The sequence below is a fragment of the Amphiura filiformis genome, chromosome 6 (assembly GCF_039555335.1).
Source record: "Amphiura filiformis chromosome 6, Afil_fr2py, whole genome shotgun sequence".
In the NCBI taxonomy this organism is placed as follows: domain Eukaryota; kingdom Metazoa; phylum Echinodermata; class Ophiuroidea; order Amphilepidida; family Amphiuridae; genus Amphiura; species Amphiura filiformis.
Genome location: NC_092633.1, coordinates 75,018,443 through 75,041,435, shown reverse-complemented (window position 1 = coordinate 75,041,435; position 22,993 = coordinate 75,018,443). Strand labels below are relative to the sequence as shown.

General features: G+C 39.2%; 1 protein-coding gene across 1 annotated transcript in view; it reads left to right on the top strand.

Moving 5' to 3' along the window:
* LOC140154765 (uncharacterized) overlaps positions 1–22,993 on the top strand; it is a 77,502-nt gene that overhangs the window by 22,012 nt on the left and 32,497 nt on the right. The window contains exons 10-19 of the mRNA XM_072177332.1: positions 473–626; positions 1,603–1,734; positions 3,678–3,795; positions 4,257–4,404; positions 5,196–10,050; positions 11,578–12,431; positions 12,784–13,035; positions 17,626–17,785; positions 19,335–19,462; positions 20,594–20,872. Of these exons, the coding sequence (XP_072033433.1) occupies positions 473–626; positions 1,603–1,734; positions 3,678–3,795; positions 4,257–4,404; positions 5,196–10,050; positions 11,578–12,431; positions 12,784–13,035; positions 17,626–17,785; positions 19,335–19,462; positions 20,594–20,872 (7,080 nt within the window). The remainder of the gene's footprint in view (positions 1–472; positions 627–1,602; positions 1,735–3,677; positions 3,796–4,256; positions 4,405–5,195; positions 10,051–11,577; positions 12,432–12,783; positions 13,036–17,625; positions 17,786–19,334; positions 19,463–20,593; positions 20,873–22,993) is intronic.

Sequence of the window (22,993 nt, the reverse complement as noted above, 5' to 3'; positions counted from 1 at the left end):
CGATTTCATCGGGTATAATCTGAGTTAATCAGGTCAGTATCTTAATATTGACGGTGCACAGAGAACATGGTTACTCGTTTCACAGCGGTATTGCAGTAGTTAGGCCTACAACATTTTCACGGTAAGCTTACTCAATTGTCTGCGTGGTGTGTGCGTGTGCATTAAATCAACACAATAACAAGGCCAGCCTAGCCTTGACTAGGCCTAGCCTATGTGTATGCCTAGGCCTGTGTCTATAAACAGCCTTGTGTTTCAGATGCATGAATGTTTTCATTTATGGGGTTTCAGTCAGCTTTATATTATATAATAATAATAATATTGGATGGCTTTATTTCGGGTTGTATGAGAATATACTGCACTTGCCATGAATGATATTCTCATACAACCCTCAATGCCATCCAATATTATATAATTACTTACCAAACAGACACTTAGTAGACAAAATATGTTATGTAAATTGTTGTATTTACAGGACTAGCTGTTGATTGGTTGACTGAGAACATCTATTGGACAGACGCCATGTATCACCACATTGCAGTTAGTCGGTACGATGGTCAACATCGCAAGATAATTGTCAAAGATAACATCATTAAACCACGTAGTATTGTCATCCATGCTAGCATGAGGTAAGTAGATAGACGCCCTCTATCTGGGCACTCCAGTTATTAATATTACGTAAGCGCAAGGGTGATGGTTTGAGGAGTTATGACAATATTCTGTATTGGTGCCTAGTGCAACCAGTCCCAGGCGGTAAAAGTCACATTACTGCAATTTGCAAATTCCATGTTCTTGATTTTGGAAATTGTCACCTGGTCAGTGGAATGTGGTGATTACTTTGGCAAAATCTCAAACAAGATAACACTTCTTGATTTAGTGATGTGGCACCACTTCTTCAGATATGTAGTGACGCGTTTCCGTTGACGTGCATTCACATATGCTACCGCAAAAGTGTGGATTCATCACTGTTTAACAGCAGTCGGCTCCTCTACAAAGAGGTATAGGAAGAGTTGTTGAACATACAATAGTTGTGTATTGAGAATAATAGACAGATTTATCAATGACAGTGAAACATTAATTGAAGATCTGTATTCTTAATGCTCCAATTAGGCAGCAAAATCTTTGCTTGCCCTCCTGGGATTTTTGGGGTCGGTCGGTCGGTCGGAATTTTTTTTTTTTTTAATCACTCACTACTGTATAGGCCTTAGGCAATGAACATTGGTCATGTGGAAAGATAAAACAATACTTCACTTCAGACCTTCAATACACAAGATGTACCATAGAAATGGATTCAATTAGAATTACTACATACTTACAGGCATGAAACCCAATGCAGGAATCAGTAGTTATAAATGTTATAATGGGTTTACAGTAATGATTTTCTTCTGTAAGAAAATGGTGTTGGCCAAATTGAGCTATAAAATGAAATTAATACACAGAAAAAGTAATAAAAGCCATTAAAATTATAAACTAAAAAAAAAAAAATTGAGGATGGATCCTAATTCTGTCCAATTTTTGGTCTGTCAATGGAGGGCAAGCAAACAAAACAAAACAATTTTGGGCCTTATCATGATTATGATGCATACTTGCTGTTTCATTTCTTAGATTGATGTTTTGGACTGAGTTTGGTCCTCCAGGACATATAGAGAAATCAGGTCTGGATGGAAGGAATAGAGAAATCATTGTGTCTGGTCTGACATCACCTAATGGTCTTACTATTGACTTTGAAGCAAACAGGTAAGTATTCTGACTTTATATGTTGGCAAAATACAAATAGTGGGAACATGCTACTTCAGTAGAGCATGATCTCATTAGAGTTTGTTTGGTTTATATAAGGCGGAAATTATTTGGCTTTTGTTACTGCTCGCATCAATAAAGTCCCAACTCATGCTCGCGTAAATTCACTTAAGCGTGCGCCAGTCATGCATTGCGCAACGCACATTTAGCATAAGCACTGCACCTAAAAGCCTGCACACCAGTCCATTCTATATCAATACACAGTGTTATGAGCAGGGTTCACAGTTTTTCGCGTTTCAAGTTTAAGTTCAAGTTTATTTCACCATCATCATATCATAGGGCGCTTTTTGTACTCACTGGACCCGGAAAAAGTAAGATTACATAACCTGAATGGGTCCAGCAGGCTGTGCTTGGACCCGGAAAAAATCCCATCCAAGAAATTGTAAACATGGTAAATAAGCATTGTCGACATTATTGTAACATAATATTTGCACGTTCCAAAGAAAAGTCCACCTCTTCTACAGTTCCCCTTGTATCACTAATCAAACATCTGTGCATCGACTTGGATAGGTTTTGGGTGCCGAATTCGACATACTTCATGCGCGCCAGTACTGAGTGAAGATGGTATTTTCGGATGTTCCGCCTTCCGTACATCTAATGCATAAGTGCAATTTGGACCCACAAAAATCAGCTTGGGACCCGCAAATTTCAGCTAAATGGGATCTTAATGGGTCCAGCATAAAAAAGTGGACCCGGTTATGAGTCTTTATTTTTTAAGAGCAAACTGTGAACCCTGGTTATGAGTCTTTATTTTTTCTGCCTTATATAAGCCGAACAAACTTTAGAGGAATATAGGACATGTAAGGAGTGCATCCTTTGATTTCCAGGGGGGGCATATGAGTTTTTTGGAAGAAAAAAAATAACTCACACGCACATGTGAATGATTTGCCCTACTGATGAGTAAAAAACATTTCCCCACCCAACTCTGTATAAAGATATACATTATTATAATTGGGAAAAAAATTTCCACCTTTGGCGGCGAAAAACAATTCACCCGACGCAAACTCCCATGCTCCCCTAAAAAACAAATAGTGCATCCCTAATGGTAAGACTCCTGTCACATTGTTACGAAGACCCTGTACCAGGCTCTTACTAGGGGTGTGATTTTCAGGTAATTATGTGCCCGGGTACCCGGCGCGTTTTTTTTTAAAGTTATTTTTTCCCGGTTTTGTAGTGTCCCCAGACCTAGACCTAAATGCTAGGATCATTCATGGTTGACCTAAAAAAAAAATATTTGCACGATGTTTTGTGTTTTTAATAAGAAAATTGATATTTTGTATTCATGTTGTGATTGAAGTTAAGCCTTTACTCATCTGATGGGTAGAGGACGCCTGGTTTTGGGTTCCATGAAGTAAAACGTCCCCCATTTATCACAAATCCTAAGTTGATGAATACTCTATTAATGATATCAAAATGCATTGAATTTTTTTAGGTCAACCATGAATGATCCTAGCATTTAGGTCTAGGTCCAGAGACACTACAAAACCGAAAAAAAACTTTTAAAGAAAACTTTACAAAAAAAAAAAAGGGGGACATTTTTTTTTTTTTTAAATTTCGGTACCCGCCAGGGAATTTCCTGCCCGGTAACAGGATTCTCGGCGGGACTCAATTCCCGGACTCACACACACCCTTAGCTCTTACAAATTTGTCAAAATGACTTGCCCCATCGGGCAGCTGATGCCCATAAATCAGTTGCCCGACTGTGCCTAAACTTGAACCATTTTAACTTGACCTATTTTTCTTGTGTTTCCTTGTGAAATATATTACAATACTCTGGGGTGGAACCAATTGTGAAGATTATAAGTCAATCACTAGCTAATAACATACATTTGTTGCTGCTATTGTTATGAATTGGTTGTTTTCATGTATGTTTGTCCCTCCAGACTGTACTTTTCAGACCGGCAATCTGGCTCAGTGGAAAGTATTGACTTTGATGGAGGAAATAAGCGGGACCTGTACACCAGAATAGGAGCTCAATACTTTGATATGGATATTTACAAGGTAAGTATTGACTTTGATGGAGGAAATAAGCAGGACCTGTACACCAAAGGTATTCATATTTTGTGACCGGTATCATGCTAGTCAATCGCATGGAGTGTAGCGGAGTGTGTGTGTGGCGTAACCTCTGTCACTTATTGGAAAAGGAATTGCAGCCAGTTGACGTAAAAGTAATTTTGTTGCTTGTTAGCCATGACTAAACACTGGTAACAATTGTGCATACGATACCAGTGTTGGAACAATAGCAATTATTTTATCTGCTATTTTAGTATGATATGGCCTTAAATATTTATAATTGATAGATGATGTTGTTGTTGGTATATTGCAAACACGATAGAAATAATAATATCTAGCACCATTCCAGTGTCATTGAAATTTATCACTGTGCAAAGTGTTATGGTAGGAGAACATCCTCACTGCAAATTATGTTAAAACTAATCTAAACGGTTTCCCTCATTTTTTAGGATTACTTGATCTGGACTGAATGGAACACATTTAATGGGATCCATGCTATGAATAGAGAAAATGGTCGTGTGACCCAGAGTCTTAGGGTTGTTACCCCTGTGTATGGTATCAAAGCATATGCTGCTGAAAGACAACCTATTGGAGCAAGTAAGCATAACACCAATGAGGTAGAGACTACCAACTACTCCATGTTTGTGTGTCCCTCATGAAAGACAAAATAGTGTACCTTTGCATTTTTTCACGATGTGCCTGGCAAACTGATTCAAAGTACCGTATTCGTTCAATTAACCGCCCATGTCCCTATAAGCGCCCACCCAGCGACTTTACTACACATGATCCTCTATCATTTCTACGCAGAATCCATGCATGCAGCTACTCGTGTATCAAACACAGGGCCTCTACACACAAAGTTCATATTCTGGGCCATTTTTACATGTAATTATGTAAACAATATAAAAAAATAAGTGCCCACCCAAAATGACTTTGTTAAGCGCCCTGGGCGGTTAATGGAATGAATACGGTATGTCATTATTGCGTTCTGCGTGTAACATGTTGTGCCAAAAATATGCGGTAAGTGCTCCAAGCGCAAACCTTCGTAAGACTCAAGCTTACAGATGCCAATTATTATTCCATTTCGGCCTTCAGCCAAATATCAATTTTTAATAATATGCCATAAAATTTGTATTATATCACCAATTTCAAAAAATCAAAATTATTTGATATTAAAAGAACATTCATCGTATCCAGAATACAAATTGATATGTCTGATGTGCTCTCATGTCCCACAAAAAATACTGTGCAAGCGTTGCTACCAGAGCCCTTAAGCCTCCTGAAATTTTGTGGTGAATCTTTAGACTTACTAATTTTATTAATGCAAAAATGTAAGAAATCACGGATTTACCCTTTAACTATATCTTGTTACCTTTGTTGTACATCAGGTGTTTGTGGTACAGATAATGGTGGCTGTAATCACTTATGTCTGCCCAAGATGAATACTGGATATAGGTGTGAGTGTGGGACAGGATACACACTAGCATCTGATGGGCGCACCTGTGAGACAAGTAAGTATAATGGTGGCTGTAATCACTTATGTCTGCCCAAGATGAATACTGGATATAGGTGTGAGTGTGGTACAGGATACACACTAGCATCTGATGGGCGCACCTGTCAGACAAGTAAGTATAATGGTGGCTGTAATCACTTATGTCTGCCCAAGATGAATACTGGATATAGGTGTGAGTGTGGTACAGGATACACACTAGCATCTGATGGGCGCACCTGTGAGACAAGTAAGTATAATGGTGGCTGTAATCACTTATGTCTGCCCAAGATGAATACTGGATTTAGGTGTGAGTGTGGGACAGGATACACACTAGCATCTGATGGGCGCACCTGTGAGACAAGTAAGTATAATGGTGGCTGTAATCACTTATGTCTACCCAAGATGAATACTGGATATAGGTGTGAGTGTGGGACAGGATACACACTAGCATCTGATGGGCGCACCTGTGAGACAAGTAAGTATAATGGTGGGTGTAATCACTTATGTCTGCCCAAGATGAATACTGGATATAGGTGTGAGTGTGGTACAGGATACACACTAGCATCTGATGGGCGCACCTGTGAGACAAGTAAGTATAATGGTGGCTGTAATCACTTATGTCTACCCAAGATGAATACTGGATATAGGTGTGAGTGTGGGACAGGATACACACTAGCATCTGATGGGCGCACCTGTGAGACAAGTAAGTATAATGGTGGCTGTAATCACTTATGTCTACCCAAGATGAATACTGGATATAGGTGTGAGTGTGGGACAGGATACACACTAGCATCTGATGGGCGCACCTGTGAGACAAGTAAGTATAATGGTGGCTGTAATCACTTATGTCTACCCAAGATGAATACTGGATATAGGTGTGAGTGTGGGACAGGATACACACTAGCATCTGATGGGCGCACCTGTGAGACAAGTAAGTATAATGGTGGGTGTAATCACTTATGTCTGCCCAAGATGAATACTGGATATAGGTGTGAGTGTGGTACAGGATACACACTAGCATCTGATGGGCGCACCTGTGAGACAAGTAAGTATAATGGTGGCTGTAATCACTTATGTCTACCCAAGATGAATACTGGATATAGGTGTGAGTGTGGGACAGGATATACACTAGCATCTGATGGGCGCACCTGTCAGACAAGTAAGTATAATGGTGGGTGTAATCACTTATGTCTACCCAAGATGAATACTGGATATAGGTGTGAGTGTGGTACAGGATACACACTAGCATCTGATGGGCGCACCTGTGAGACAAGTAAGTATAATGGTGGCTGTAATCACTTATGTCTGCCCAAGATGAATACTGGATTTAGGTGTGAGTGTGGTACAGGATACACACTAGCATCTGATGGGCGCACCTGTGAGACAAGTAAGTATAATGGTGGCTGTAATCACTTATGTCTGCCCAAGATGAATACTGGATATAGGTGTGAGTGTGGGACAGGATACACACTAGCATCTGATGGGCGCACCTGTGAGACAAGTAAGTATAATGGTGGCTGTAATCACTTATGTCTACCCAAGATGAATACTGGATATAGGTGTGAGTGTGGGACAGGATACACACTAGCATCTGATGGGCGCACCTGTGAGACAAGTAAGTATAATGGTGGCTGTAATCACTTATGTCTGCCCAAGATGAATACTGGATATAGGTGTGAGTGTGGGACAGGATACACACTAGCATCTGATGGGCGCACCTGTGAGACAAGTAAGTATAATGGTGGCTGTAATCACTTATGTCTACCCAAGATGAATACTGGATATAGGTGTGAGTGTGGGACAGGATACACACTAGCATCTGATGGGCGCACCTGTGAGACAAGTAAGTATAATGGTGGCTGTAATCACTTATGTCTGCCCAAGATGAATACTGGATTTAGGTGTGAGTGTGGTACAGGATATACACTAGCATCTGATGGGCGCACCTGTGAGACAAGTAAGTATAATGGTGGGTGTAATCACTTATGTCTACCCAAGATGAATACTGGATATAGGTGTGAGTGTGGTACAGGATATACACTAGCATCTGATGGGCGCACCTGTCAGACAAGTAAGTATAATGGTGGCTGTAATCACTTATGTCTACCCAAGATGAATACTGGATATAGGTGTGAGTGTGGGACAGGATACACACTAGCATCTGATGGGCGCACCTGTGAGACAAGTAAGTATAATGGTGGGTGTAATCACTTATGTCTACCCAAGATGAATACTGGATATAGGTGTGAGTGTGGTACAGGATATACACTAGCATCTGATGGGCGCACCTGTGAGACAAGTAAGTATAATGGTGGCTGTAATCACTTATGTCTACCCAAGATGAATACTGGATATAGGTGTGAGTGTGGGACAGGATACACACTAGCATCTGATGGGCGCACCTGTGAGACAAGTAAGTATAATGGTGGGTGTAATCACTTATGTCTACCCAAGATGAATACTGGATATAGGTGTGAGTGTGGTACAGGATATACACTAGCATCTGATGGGCGCACCTGTCAGACAAGTAAGTATAATGGTGGCTGTAATCACTTATGTCTACCCAAGATGAATACTGGATATAGGTGTGAGTGTGGGACAGGATACACACTAGCATCTGATGGGCGCACCTGTGAGACAAGTAAGTATAATGGTGGGTGTAATCACTTATGTCTACCCAAGATGAATACTGGATATAGGTGTGAGTGTGGTACAGGATATACACTAGCATCTGATGGGCGCACCTGTGAGACAAGTAAGTATAATGGTGGCTGTAATCACTTATGTCTACCCAAGATGAATACTGGATATAGGTGTGAGTGTGGGACAGGATACACACTAGCATCTGATGGGCGCACCTGTGAGACAAGTAAGTATAATGGTGGGTGTAATCACTTATGTCTACCCAAGATGAATACTGGATATAGGTGTGAGTGTGGTACAGGATATACACTAGCATCTGATGGGCGCACCTGTCAGACAAGTAAGTATAATGGTGGCTGTAATCACTTATGTCTACCCAAGATGAATACTGGATATAGGTGTGAGTGTGGGACAGGATACACACTAGCATCTGATGGGCGCACCTGTGAGACAAGTAAGTATAATGGTGGCTGTAATCACTTATGTCTGCCCAAGATGAATACTGGATATAGGTGTGAGTGTGGTACAGGATATACACTAGCATCTGATGGGCGCACCTGTGAGACAAGTAAGTATAATGGTGGCTGTAATCACTTATGTCTACCCAAGATGAATACTGGATATAGGTGTGAGTGTGGTACAGGATATACACTAGCATCTGATGGGCGCACCTGTCAGACAAGTAAGTATAATGGTGGCTGTAATCACTTATGTCTGCCCAAGATGAATACTGGATATAGGTGTGAGTGTGGTACAGGATACACACTAGCATCTGATGGGCGCACCTGTGAGACAAGTAAGTATAATGGTGGCTGTAATCACTTATGTCTGCCCAAGATGAATACTGGATATAGGTGTGAGTGTGGTACAGGATACACACTAGCATCTGATGGGCACACCTGTGAGACAAGTAAGTATAATGGTGGCTGTAATCACTTATGTCTGCCCAAGATGAATACTGGATATAGGTGTGAGTGTGGTACAGGATACACACTAGCATCTGATGGACGCACCAGTCAGACAAGTAAGTATAATGGTGGCTGTAATCACTTATGTCTACCCAAGATGAATACTGGATATAGGTGTGAGTGTGGTACAGGATACACACTAGCATCTGATGGGCGCACCTGTCAGACAAGTAAGTATAATGGTGGCTGTAATCACTTATGTCTACCCAAGATGAATACTGGATATAGGTGTGAGTGTGGTACAGGATACACACTAGCATCTGATGGGCGCACCTGTGAGACAAGTAAGTATAATGGTGGGTGTAATCACTTATGTCTGCCCAAGATGAATACTGGATATAGGTGTGAGTGTGGTACAGGATACACACTAGCATCTGATGGGCGCACCTGTGAGACAAGTAAGTATAATGGTGGCTGTAATCACTTATGTCTACCCAAGATGAATACTGGATATAGGTGTGAGTGTGGTACAGGATACACACTAGCATCTGATGGGCACACCTGTGAGACAAGTAAGTATAATGGTGGCTGTAATCACTTATGTCTACCCAAGATGAATACTGGATATAGGTGTGAGTGTGGTACAGGATACACACTAGCATCTGATGGGCGCACCTGTCAGACAAGTAAGTATAATGGTGGCTGTAATCACTTATGTCTGCCCAAGATGAATACTGGATTTAGGTGTGAGTGTGGGACAGGATACACACTAGCATCTGATGGGCGCACCTGTGAGACAAGTAAGTATAATGGTGGCTGTAATCACTTATGTCTACCCAAGATGAATACTGGATATAGGTGTGAGTGTGGTACAGGATACACACTAGCATCTGATGGGCGCACCTGTGAGACAAGTAAGTATAATGGTGGCTGTAATCACTTATGTCTGCCCAAGATGAATACTGGATATAGGTGTGAGTGTGGTACAGGATACACACTAGCATCTGATGGGCGCACCTGTGAGACAAGTAAGTATAATGGTGGCTGTAATCACTTATGTCTGCCCAAGATGAATACTGGATATAGGTGTGAGTGTGGTACAGGATACACACTAGCATCTGATGGGCGCACCTGTGAGACAAGTAAGTATAATGGTGGCTGTAATCACTTATGTCTGCCCAAGATGAATACTGGATATAGGTGTGAGTGTGGTACAGGATACACACTAGCATCTGATGGGCGCACCCAGGGTTGCCAAACCCGCGATTTGGGCGCCCAATTGGGCGATTTTCAACTTCCGTCCCGCGACAAAGAAAGTGCTTCTGCGATTTCGCGACATTTGGGCTACTTTGAAAATCTCACCCGCGAAATTTATTAAATGTTGGGCGATTTGTGAGAAAGCCGACTTCAAAACTTATTTTTAATCATTCATGATTGCCAAATGCCAATTCTTTCAATGGTCATTTAACAAAAGCACCAAATAACTAATTCAATAAGCAAAAGTTACAAAACACTCTGTGGTCAGTGTGCTTCCCATGACAATGGGACGCACAGGGAGGGGGCTGGTTAATCGCATCACATGTTGTTGCTAAAGACCACTTGAGCTGGAGGATTATCCTTAGAATATTCCCATCTAAAATACTCACATCACAAGTGGTTTAAGACGACTTAAGTAGCTTCTTAGTGTCAGCGGGGTACCAAGTTTCTACTTCAACATAAGTTGTTGTTTTTTCGTTGGCGGTTCTTTTGAAATAAAAATGTGTAAACACCTACCGCACATTTCTTTTGAAACAACAAATGATCAAAAAAAGTACCGGCCGTTTTGAATTTGATTAAAAATAGTACATGCTAATGTAGTTGTCACTCAGCTGAAGGCAAATTTTTGTAGGCCTATCCCCCCTATATTGCAATAAATGGCATGTCTATTAATAAATGTGTTTGTTTTCCTGGCATTTTTTAAAATAATTATTTTGTTCGCTTGTTTATAATTTGTTTCAGCATTTCCCCAAAATTAAAAAAGATAGTGCAGAACCCCGTCAAAAGTCAACATTTTATTTTCCTTGCAGTTAATTTTTTTCTTACATTTTTGAAAATGTTTGTTAGTTTTTCATTATTTCATTTGCAGTTTAAACATTTTTTTTAAAATTTTGTTAGTTTATAATTTATTTCAATATTTCCACAAAAATTCACAAATAAATTTTCCTTACAGTAGGCCTAGAAAAAAAAAAAAAAAAATCAGTTTTTGTTAAATTTTTAATAATTTATTTCAGCATTAAAAAATAGAAAGATAGGTGTAGAACCCCCTGAGCCGTCTTGTATTTTTTTTTTTTTTAACTTTTTTCATTTTTTGTTAGTTTTTTATAATTTATTTCAGCTTTTCCCAAAAATTCCAAAATAAAGGGGGGTGTAGAACCCCCTCAAATCGACTGTAAATTTTTCTTCAGCTTTTTTTTATTTATTTATTTTTTTCATTTTTTTCATGTTTTGTTGTTTTTTTAGAATTTGTTTCAGCATTTTCAAAAATTTCGAAAAAAAAGCGGGGTGTAGAACCCCCTAAATCGACTTAAAAATTTTGGGTGATTTTTTTTTTTTTTTTGCGACATTTCACGGCTAATACCCGCGACTTGGGCTAAAAAGTTTTGGCAACCCTGGGCGCACCTGTCAGACAAGTAAGTATAATGGTGGCTGTAATCACTTATGTCTGCCCAAGATGAATACTGGATATAGGTGTGAGTGTGGTACAGGATACACACTAGCATCTGATGGGCGCACCTGTCAGACAAGTAAGTATAATGGTGGCTGTAATCACTTATGTCTGCCCAAGATGAATACTGGATATAGGTGTGAGTGTGGTACAGGATACACACTAGCATCTGATGGGCGCACCTGTGAGACAAGTAAGTATAATGGTGGCTGTAATCACTTATGTCTGCCCAAGATGAATACTGGATATAGGTGTGAGTGTGGGACAGGATACACACTAGCATCTGATGGGCGCACCTGTGAGACAAGCAAGTATAATGGTGGCTGTAATCACTTATGTCTGCCCAAGATGAATACTGGATATAGGTGTGAGTGTGGTACAGGATACACACTAGCATCTGATGGGCACACCTGTCAGACAAGTAAGTATAATGGTGGCTGTAATCACTTATGTCAACCCAAGATGAATACTGGATATAGGTGTGAGTGTGGGACAGGATACACACTAGCATCTGATGGGCGCACCTGTCAGACAAGTAAGTATAATGGTGGCTGTAATCACTTATGTCTACCCAAGATGAATACTGGATATAGGTGTGAGTGTGGTACAGGATACACACTAGCATCTGATGGGCGCACCTGTGAGACAAGTAAGTATAATGGTGGCTGTAATCACTTATGTCTACCCAAGATGAATACTGGATTTAGGTGTGAGTGTGGTACAGGATACACACTAGCATCGGATGGGCGCACCTGGGAGACAAGTAAGTATAATGGTGACTGTAATCACTTATGTCTGCCCAAGATGAATACTGGATATAGGTGTGAGTGTGGTACAGGATACACACTAGCATCTGATGGGCACACCTGTGAGACAAGTAAGTTGGGTTTCTCTATCTGTCTGTCTCTGTTGGTTCATCCTTGAAAGGAGTAACCCTAGTCACTAAAGAAGTGATCATGACTTTCATTCATACAACAATGTGATGTATTTGTGTGTTGTGCAGGAGAATATCTTTCAACCAGAAATCTTGAGTGTGTCATTTCAAGCATGACCTGTTTTGATTCTTTTTCCCTCTCTCAATTTCTTTTTGCAATGTTTCTTCAATCATCTCTCCTCGTTGTTTCCTTTCTCTCTCTCACTCCGTCCCTCCTTCTCTCACATTTTCATTCTCTGTGTGTATCTTTTTCTCACCCTCTCTCTCTTCAACCAATTTTGTTGCATATTTTCAGATATTGCATCTGACGGTTTCTTACTGGCTACTGATTCCTTTCTACATGGCATTGTTCAGATGTTTATAGATGATGCCAGACTGGACTACACTTCCCTTGATCTTGGTCCAATGACCAATCCTATAGCAGTAGACTATGACCCAATTGAAGATAGAGTCTATTGGTCTGATGTCAAGGAGCAGAAAATATACAGAGCATTCATGAATGGGACTGGGAGAGAGGCTATCACTGGACCTGGATTTGGTATTAGGGGTGAGTACGCTATTATATATTTGACACTTTCATTGGTATGTGTTGGGAGAGTATATGCATGGGTGTACAAACTGCAGTCTATCTCTTGAATCAAGGTAGTGAACATAGTTTGAAATAGCCGATATTTTGAGTCATGATGCATATTTATAAACGCATTGCATTGAAAATGTGATCATACTTCTTGGAAGATTGTTTTCAGATTTCAGATTTTTTTTTGTTGAACTTTCAGATATTTTTCTACACTTGTTGTGAACAAAAGTATGTATGGTTTAAATATTTTTTAAAGCTAAAAACAGATATTATTTCAAAGACACTCTCTCAGGCCTGGTACAATATAATTGATGGCATAATCTAATTTTTCACACAGTAAATCAATAATTTTGCCAAACTTCCCAAATCCTGATCCCGATCCTGATTTAAGGGGGTACTACACCCCTCAATAAATTTGGGTCTATTTTTGCATTTTTCTCAAAAACTAATAACACAATGGTAACAAAAGTTATGTATATTATAGGGGCAAGAAATCCAGTTACTACACTGGAATTTCAGTGACTTCCAAGACAAGCGGTTCGTTATTTATGATAAGAAATAAGGTACCGCTAGGATGTACTTTTGTTTCCTATCATATATACTAAACCGCTTGCCTTGAGTCACTGCAATTTTAGTGTAGTAATTGGATTCCTTGCCCCAATAATATACATAACTTTTATTACCAGTCTGTAATTATTTTTTTGAGAAAACTGCCAAAATAGTCACAAATTTACCACAGGGGTGTAGTACCCCCTTAACTGCGACTTGTAACAATATAATTAATTATAAACTTGCATTGTATTTAAGAATGCAGTTAGTGCAACAGTGAGAAATAATAATAATAATAATAATACACAGATTTAGAGAGCGCTTTTTAAATGAAGAAACAAAGCGCTATGGAAAAGGAAAAATGCAAGAGGGAGGAAACATTAGGTGAAAAGGAGAGTTTTAGGTTCTTTTTGAAAGTTTGGACATTGGGAGAGTCACGAATGTGGGAAGGCAAGCCATTCCATAGAACAGGGGCAATGATGGAAAATGCTCTGTCACCAGCCAACTTGTGGGATCTTGGAATGGAAAGACAAGTGGCAGCAGTAGAGCGCAAAGAGTACCCAGAATGACGGGTGTGAAGGATGGACGACAGGTATTCAGGTGTAGATGAAGCAAGAACCTTATAAACATGGACGAGAGTGCGGAACTGACACGCTTAGCAACTGGAAGCCAGTGCAGACTATGAAGCAAAGGAGAAGTATGCGATATTTTGGTTCTCTGAAAATGAGTCTGGCGACTTGTTCTGGAGAAGCTGTAGGCGGTGAGGTTTTTCTGGGAGATGCCATTAAGCAAGGAGGAGCAGTAATCAATCTTGGACAGGACAAGAGTCCTAACCGCATTGGTACACGCATCAAAACTTAGGAATCGCCTAATCCTCCAAATATTACCAATCTGCCAGTTCAAAGTTTTGGACAAATGTGCAACATAACTGGACATCTTCATGTCATGGTCAAAATGACCCCTAAATTCTTTATGGATGAAGATACAGAGATCTCCAACCCATCCAAATAAAGGGTGAGATGCTTGAGATTAATGTAGTGATAATCAGAAGAGGCAGTAAAAACTCAGTCTTCGCCATATTGAGCTTGAGCTTGTTACTGGTGAGCCAAGTTTGTAGCTCATGGATGCAGTTGGAAAGTTTGAACAAGGCACAAGCTGCATCACCCGGGATGGCAGGATTAAAGGTGATAATCAGCTGAACATCATCAGCATAGAGGTGATATTGGAGGCCATGATTACGAATAATGTTCCCGATGGCATGAGTGTAATAGGTGAACAATATCGGGCCAATGACCGATCCCTGGGGGACACCATAAGGCAGATGAACCCTATCAGAATAGCATCCCTTCACAAAGACCTGACTACTGCGATTTTCAAGGTAGGACTGGAACACTCTATGGGCATCACCAATGATGCCAAATTCTTGGCTCAACCGCTGCAACAGAATACGGTGATCCACCGTATCAAATGCGGCAGTCAAGTCCAGTAACACCACAAAGACAGCCCTGTTGTCATCAATAGCTCTGAGGATGGTATTATGAACAGCCAAGAGTGCTGTCTCGGTGCTGTGAGCAGCCCGATCGCTGACTGCAAAGGCTCAGCCAGTTTATTGCACTCAACATACTCGGTGAGCTGAACACTGACAACCTTCTCAATCAGTTTACCAACAAAGGCCAGATTGGAGACAGGCCGGTAGTTCGAGAGCTGCTGTTTGTCAAGGGACACCTTTTTTAGCACAGGCGTGATGGTAGCCCTACGTAGTTCAGCAGGAAAGCAGCCAGAAAGGAGGGAGTTATTGACGATCTTAGTAAGAATAGGGAGAAAGATATGGATATGTTTCTTTAACAACCAGGTCGGGAGGGGGTCTAGGTCACATGACTTGGAGGTCCATGGCGTTATTATTTTAGATAACTCTTCTTCAGACACAACTTCAAATTTGTCAAACGAGCATTGCAATGTGCTAGATGTAGAACATTGAGAAGTGGTGTTTGAAGAGGTAGCATGGACAGCATCAACATCAGCACGAATTGTTTCTACTTTACCAATGAAATATTTACAGAAATCATTAGCTAATGTAGCTGGAGAGCTACTATCAGGAAGGTCACGTGAGGTCTTATTCAAAAGAGCATTTATAGTCTTATACATGTCCTTAGTGTTACAATTGAGTAGCCTTTCATTATAAAAAGATGCTTTCTCTTTGCTAATGGTTGTTGCAGCTTCCTCTGGGAATCAATATAGGCTTGACGGTCAACTTCAGTCCTTGTTTTACGCCAGCGCCGTTCACTCCGCCCTTACGTAAGCGTCGCGATCCTGAACAGTTTGATTAAACCATTCAGGTTTGATGCGAACGGTACATGGTTTTTCTTTGGCAGGTGCATGGGTCTCAAGTACTTGGCTACAGGTTTTGTTATAAAACTGGACAAGGTCTACATGTGCCTCATCCATGGAATCATCAGTGGTATTGAGCTTGAACACAAGGTCTTCCTCAAAAGCAACAGGATCAATATTATGCGGAAATTACGCGCTTTGTACACATTGGTGGCTCTGACAATTGACTGCTTCTTAAAATCAAAAATGTCACAAAGTATGAGAAAATGATCAGAAACATGAACAGGGTGGATGTCATATGGCTTGACAACATGATCATTCTCTTTAACAATAACCAAATCCAAAGTGTGTCCCTTAACATGAGTGGGCTCATCAACAAGTTGCTCAAAGCCAAGAGACTCAAGGATAGCAAGCATAGATTTGGTGTCGCTTTCATCGGGCATGTCCATATGGATATTGAAGTCGCCCAATACCACTGATCGTCCAGGAAGGAGGTCAACTGCATTGAGAAATATCTCAAAATCATGAAAGTATTGAGGCATTTGCTTTAAAGATGATGATCTATACACAACAACAAAGTAAAGGTTCTGGTTCTTCATATAAAATAATGAATGTTCAAAAGTGTCACTTTTAGGTAGTTTCTCTTCGCAGAGTTCGAGACTCAGTTGGCTCTTGAAAACACAGGCAGTTCCTCCACCGCATGATGGACAGAGTTACGGGTACACCCAAAATGAGTAACCAGGAGGACACATTAGCCCAGTGATGACACGATCATCAGAACGGAGCCAGGTTTCCGTGAGGAAGAAGAAGTCCAAATCCGCATTCAAGATTATATCAGTTATTGTGTCCCCTTTATTGCCGACAGACTGGGCATTCCATAGACCTAACTTCATGTTGCTATGGTTACCTGGTGAGTGCTCACATTGGTTTTGCTGAACAGTTTGCTCATTGGAATGAGATATCATTGCAGGTGATGCAGATGGATCCACACAGCTCATAATTGGAAAGTTGTTTGAAAGTATCTTCTTCTTTCCTCGACGAGTTGGTTTCTGTTTATTTAAACCAAGTGACTTAATGTTGTACCAAACTTCTTGAGGCAGTCTACATGTAGTTGAAATACCAGTATTGTACATAAGGAGATCACTCCTAGTATAACACATTGTGGTAGAGTAATAATCAGCTGGATTATCACACAGATAAGTACTTTGAAGATGAAAATATTGATCATTCAGATGATTAGACTGATCAATTGATGAAATAACAAGTGTAATTGACTGTACAGCCAACAACAACAGTGAAAAGCTAACACTGTGTACAAGTATGGCAGCCATGGGCTAGATTATACAAGAGGATGATGAAAAAACAAGTCACAGTTAATATTTCCTCAAAAGTTGTAGAAACTCCAAAACAATGTGTCCACTTTGATCACAAATGTTATCCAAACATATGTACATCAAATGGGAGGTTGCAAATGCACCATAGCTGGAGAAATCACAATTTGTTTCAGAGACAGATGCGAGGTGCTACCAAAGGTGCACACTCTAATATCACATCATATTGCTGTATCACGGCAATTATAGGGATATCAGGTAAATATATGTATTAAATCTTGAGCTACATTCTGGCTGGAAACTTGTGGCATTCAAATCATTGATACATTGTAATTTGTATGTTTATTATTAGTTGATGGTCTAGCCATAGATCGAGTATCACGTCTTATCTACTGGACTGATGCGGATAGCAACACGACATCAGTGGCAAGACTGGATGGAAGCAAAAGGAAAACTCTCATTATAGATAACTTGGATCAACCAAGAGCCATTGCATTGGACATAGCAAATGGGTAGGTACAATTCACACCGCATCCAACCCAACCCTGATCCTACCCTGTCTCCTTGATCCTTACCTTAATTCCCCCTCCCCTAAAAAAATGTTTGCTTGCACTTGTTCTTTCCCGACCGATCCAAATAATATCATAATTCTTTGAATTATGACATTATGTCGAACTTTGCTCTGTTGATCTACAAACACAACAAATTTGGCTGATTCTATTTAGGTGCAAGTTGGGACATGTGTAAACATTACAAATATGCCAAAAAAACAAAATTGAAAAAAATTAACCAATTTCATATTATAAGATCATACATTATGGCTTTAAGCTAATTAAGCCTATTATTAATATAATGTAATTTTTTTGGCTATGAAATTTTAAAAAGTTAAAAACCATGTCATTATTTAATAACACATATTCTGTAAAAAGAAATTTTAAAATTTGAAGAGGATTTCAAGTCATTTATCTATTTGATTTATGGAAAAGGGATGTGTGGTTACTGTTAACATATGTGTTGGTCCAGGAAAACCAGGAAGTCAACATGTGTGTTTCTAAGATAAAGTTTGAGGTTGATTTTAGACTGATAGCAAACTTGCAACTTGAATCCTATTCCTACAAATTTGGAAAAAAGGAACACCTGATAGTACATTTAACAAAATTGTACAGTATATCACAGACTTGATAAAGTGACATGTTGCTATATCTTGTGCAGGAACTAATTTGAAAGAATTAATTTAGGTTTACTGTTATTACAACATATTGTCTGTCCTTGTGTTGAGGAAACTCTGGTTACATTGTGGCCATCAATTGTGTTATGAATCAAACCGCATACTTCCTGCTGATGAAATCTACTGTCAACAAAAAGTGTTTAATAGGAAACAACTCAAGCCATTATGGACAATCTTTTTAATGATTTTTTTTTCAAGCATCATTTTTTGGCATATTTATATTACACATGTCCCAACTTACTTAATTGGAATGAGCCAAAATTGTTATGTTTTTAAGACAATAAAGCAATATTGAATTAGTGTTGTAATTATGTCATTAAATTCTCCATAGAGCTTCACAGTTCAAGGGATTTTCAGTGATTCTATGTGAACAAATTTGGAAATTTATTAGAATAGCTTAGAAATAAAAGACAAGTCTAATTACATTAAACTACTTTTTCGCACGATAAATAGACAAAATAGTAAACAAAAATACGAAGAACTAGAAAGGTTTTCTACTGTCTGTACAATTAACCCAGTTTTTGTTACATAATGAAAAAGATCCACTTTCAAAGAAAGTCATGAAAGAAAAGTGTTAACATGTGCCAAGACTCCACCGGATTTTTGTTTTCCCAAAGCATCGAGTGAGAGTTTATCTATAATTCTGTTGATATTGGGAGGTTGTTCTCAATATTTTAAAAATAATCTGAAAGAAGTCGGGCACCATTAATTTGGAACGTCTAATTATACAGATTTGAAGGTATGGTGATTTTAGATAGAGATAGGATGAAGCTTGACTAATTGTATGTATTGCAACTAGAATAGCTCATTGATAATTGCTGTTAATCTTACAGATATTTGTACTGGTCTGATTGGGGAGACAATGCCCGTATTGAGAGAGCATTTATGAATGGAACCAACAGACAAACCCTTGTGGATTCAGGTTTGGGATGGCCTAATGGTATTGCCTTAGATCTTACTGGTAAGTACAGCAGTATGGAAGATAGACATACACACAGACAGAGATTGTAATATACATGTGCTAATAATTCTTGTTCATTGCTTGTTTAGTCTGTCATTTGCGGCTATTGTTATCTACCAAACAAAAATAGAACACTGTATTGTCATCACACAGAGCACTTGTGGAATTCAGATCACATGATTACAGTATAAATAGATCAAACAATTTCAGTAGGAATTTCTGTACTCTATTCCTCCGCAATCGTATATGGCAAATATCAAACTACAATGCGAACGCTCTACCTTGGATACAATACTTACCAATCACGAGTGAGTTGGCATGGTTAGATTCACATCCACAATCGCACATGCTGGTGTTCATTCATGGTGCAGTGTGCATTAAAATTCACCACGTTATGTCAGGCTGTGTTCATTCAATTGAAACTTCTACTGTAATCATTCTTACCTTTTTAATTACCGTATTGGTCCGAGTATTGTCCCACCCGTTTTTTAGGTGAACATTTTTAACAATTGGGGGGTGGAATTATACTCGATTTTCAACAACAAAAAATTTAAGTTATTTTTTTTTCGGTTTTGGAGTGCCCCTTGACCTAGACCATTAATGATTTCAAAATGCATTCAAATTCAATGTATTTTGAAATCATTAATAGAGTATGACATGAATACAAATTATCAATTTTCATATTAAAAACACAAAACATCATGCAATTTTTTTTAGGTCAACCATGAATGATCCTAGCATTTAGGTCTAGTTCCAGGGACACTCCAAAACCAAAAAATAAATAACTTAAAAATTTTTTACAATTTCTGGAATTTTTCGAAACATGGGGAGTGGGACTATACTCGGACGAATACGATAATACGATTCCATGAACTTTTACTCGCATTTAACGAATGAGGTGCTGAGCATTGATATTATGTATTGTTATTGGGATTACAGAAGGCTACCCAATTATTGTGCACGGAGTACGTGTAAACTCACAATACTTTGCCCTCTATCTGAACATACCAATGCACGCATGCAAGACCAACCATAAATGTATAGCAAATAATCCAGGATTGTAATGTTACTCACAGAGTACAGAACTCTTTACAAATAATTATTTCATTCATATTGATTCATCCTCTGCAGAAAATTATATCTACTGGTGCGATGCTCTGACTAACAAGATTGAGCGAAGTGGCCTCACAGGGGAAAACCGAACCACCGTGATAGATTTTGGAGATCCAGGGTTCACTGTTCATCCATTTGGTATCGCTGTACATGGGTCATACCTATACTGGACTGATTGGAAACAGAGATCACTATTGAGGGCTAATAAAGCAGATGGGTCCAGAAACCAGACCATAGGACCGCAGGATTTTGTCAGGTTGAATAGTATCAGGATTTACAGTGCCTCAGAAGATATAAGTAAGATTTTGTTTAGTTAGGGTTATCACAATTATTTATTTATTTATTACATTTGGCAAAAAGCACAGGCAATACCCAATAGTGCTCAAAGAGCACTAAATTAAAAGGAAGCCCTACATACAAAGCGAACAAAAAAAACCTGAAGAGCAAAAACAAGATAAAAAAAGACAATTATTGGAGTGCTTTAACTGCAGCCTTGAAAGCGGACAAAGTGGGACAACAGACAACATTTTCTGGCAGCTCATTCCATAACATAGGACCTAGGTGGAAGAAACTTCTTTGACAAAGTGTGAGGCGGCTGAAAGGTGGGAGCTCGGGAATGGTTACATTTTGAGTTGGAACGGGAATGAGGTGTGAATACATTAGGAGCAGATGAAAGGCCGACAAGAATTTTGAACACATGGTGAACCGTAAAGGAGTCGCGACTTCTTTACGGAGTCGCGAGTAATTATTTCTCACTAGATCCAAAGGTGATCGGCACGGTAGGAGTCTTAGGCATGCCCAGCAGATTGATCCTCCTCGCTGTAAGCGAACCAGGTACATGCAATCTACCATTTCTCAAGTTGTTCAGCATCTTAATAATCTGTGATTTCTTTTTTGCCTTTGAATGTTATGCTATAGTATGCATTTTGTTGTTGCTTTGTCTGTTGTTTTTATACATATTTTTAATTGTTACCCAGGCGTATCAGGTCTGTGACCTGCTTTCTGGATTGTTAATTTATACCTTAAGGATGCACACAGGATCACTGAAGTGTTACATGGCCAAAATTGAGTTTTCATCACTAATGTCATCTTCAAACCGTATTTTATCTTGTCATTAATAGATTTTAAAGAAATCTTAAAATTTTAACCATAAGAGAGGCTATTTTTAAAGACCCTTTTTCATTAAAAATACGTCAAAATGCAAAAGCAAATAAATCATTGTTTTCCCGCAATAAATCGTGTTCTCGCAACGCGTACTTCGGCACAGCTAGCAAAGACACGCACACATGTTAAGCTGGATGGGCGAGGTGATTGCTGATTGAGGCGCTGGAGTCGCCATCGCGATCACTACCGTATTTTATCGTATTGATCTCTTCCAAGGTAGGTAAATAAAAGCTTGCACCATTGCATTGCGAAACTGCGGGCCGACAGACCACCACCGTCCCGTCCCAGAATCAGTAGGCCTACTCGATAAATTTCGCCAAAAAAGTGCTGATATAGTGGTATAAATTATAGGTTTTTTTTAATATGAATATAATAGTGACTTTTTTGTTTGTTTTTGTTTTGTTTTTCAAGTTTCATTCTGAACTTGAAAAGATGAAATTATCTGTAAGAAGTAGTTGCCCGTAAGAAGCCCTGTAATGATGACGCAATCTGGTAGATACGATAGAAAACGTAGGCCCTAGGCCTACATCATTAGGCTTATTATTTTATGTTTAAAATTTGTTTTATTTCATTCATTCATTCATTCATTCATTTCATTGTTATTATTTGATTTACCAAGTTGGTGTAGTTGGACAAGAATATAGGCCCATTATATTAGCTTATATTTTATGCAGTCCCAGCCTTGGTTCGGGGGCCTCTGCGGCCGTTCAGTCTCGTCTTAATTTTGAAGACCATAAAAATAGGCAAGCGTTACTACCGGTATAGGCCTATATTAGATACGGCCCTGAATAATGTTTCAAAGTGTTATTAAAACACGGATTCAACATTCCTTTTCAAACGTTCTCTACTCCTGATTGACCATTAACGCAATGTCAAAAACGTTGACATTTCAATACATCATATCGACCATCTAGGCATAGGCCTACAACTCTATGTCAAAAATGTCGATATTTGAAATCGGCATAGCGAAAGCACGCGTTTATGAAAGTATTTTCATGAATGTTTTAATGCTAAATAATAATTTCAAACGAGAAATATAATCAAAAACGCAAATTCGTGCTTTTTTCATAACCCATTTTAACTACATTTCCATTAGTAGGCCTATTAGGTCTACCATATGCCATGATTGCGATAAAGGCTTTTGGTTTTACAGCACCTTTGCGAATGTTTTGGCCGAATGCCTTTTTATTTGCAATGTTTGTCTGGCTTTCAACTTTCACGTTTATAATGTTTTCTGTATCCTTTAAAAGGTAA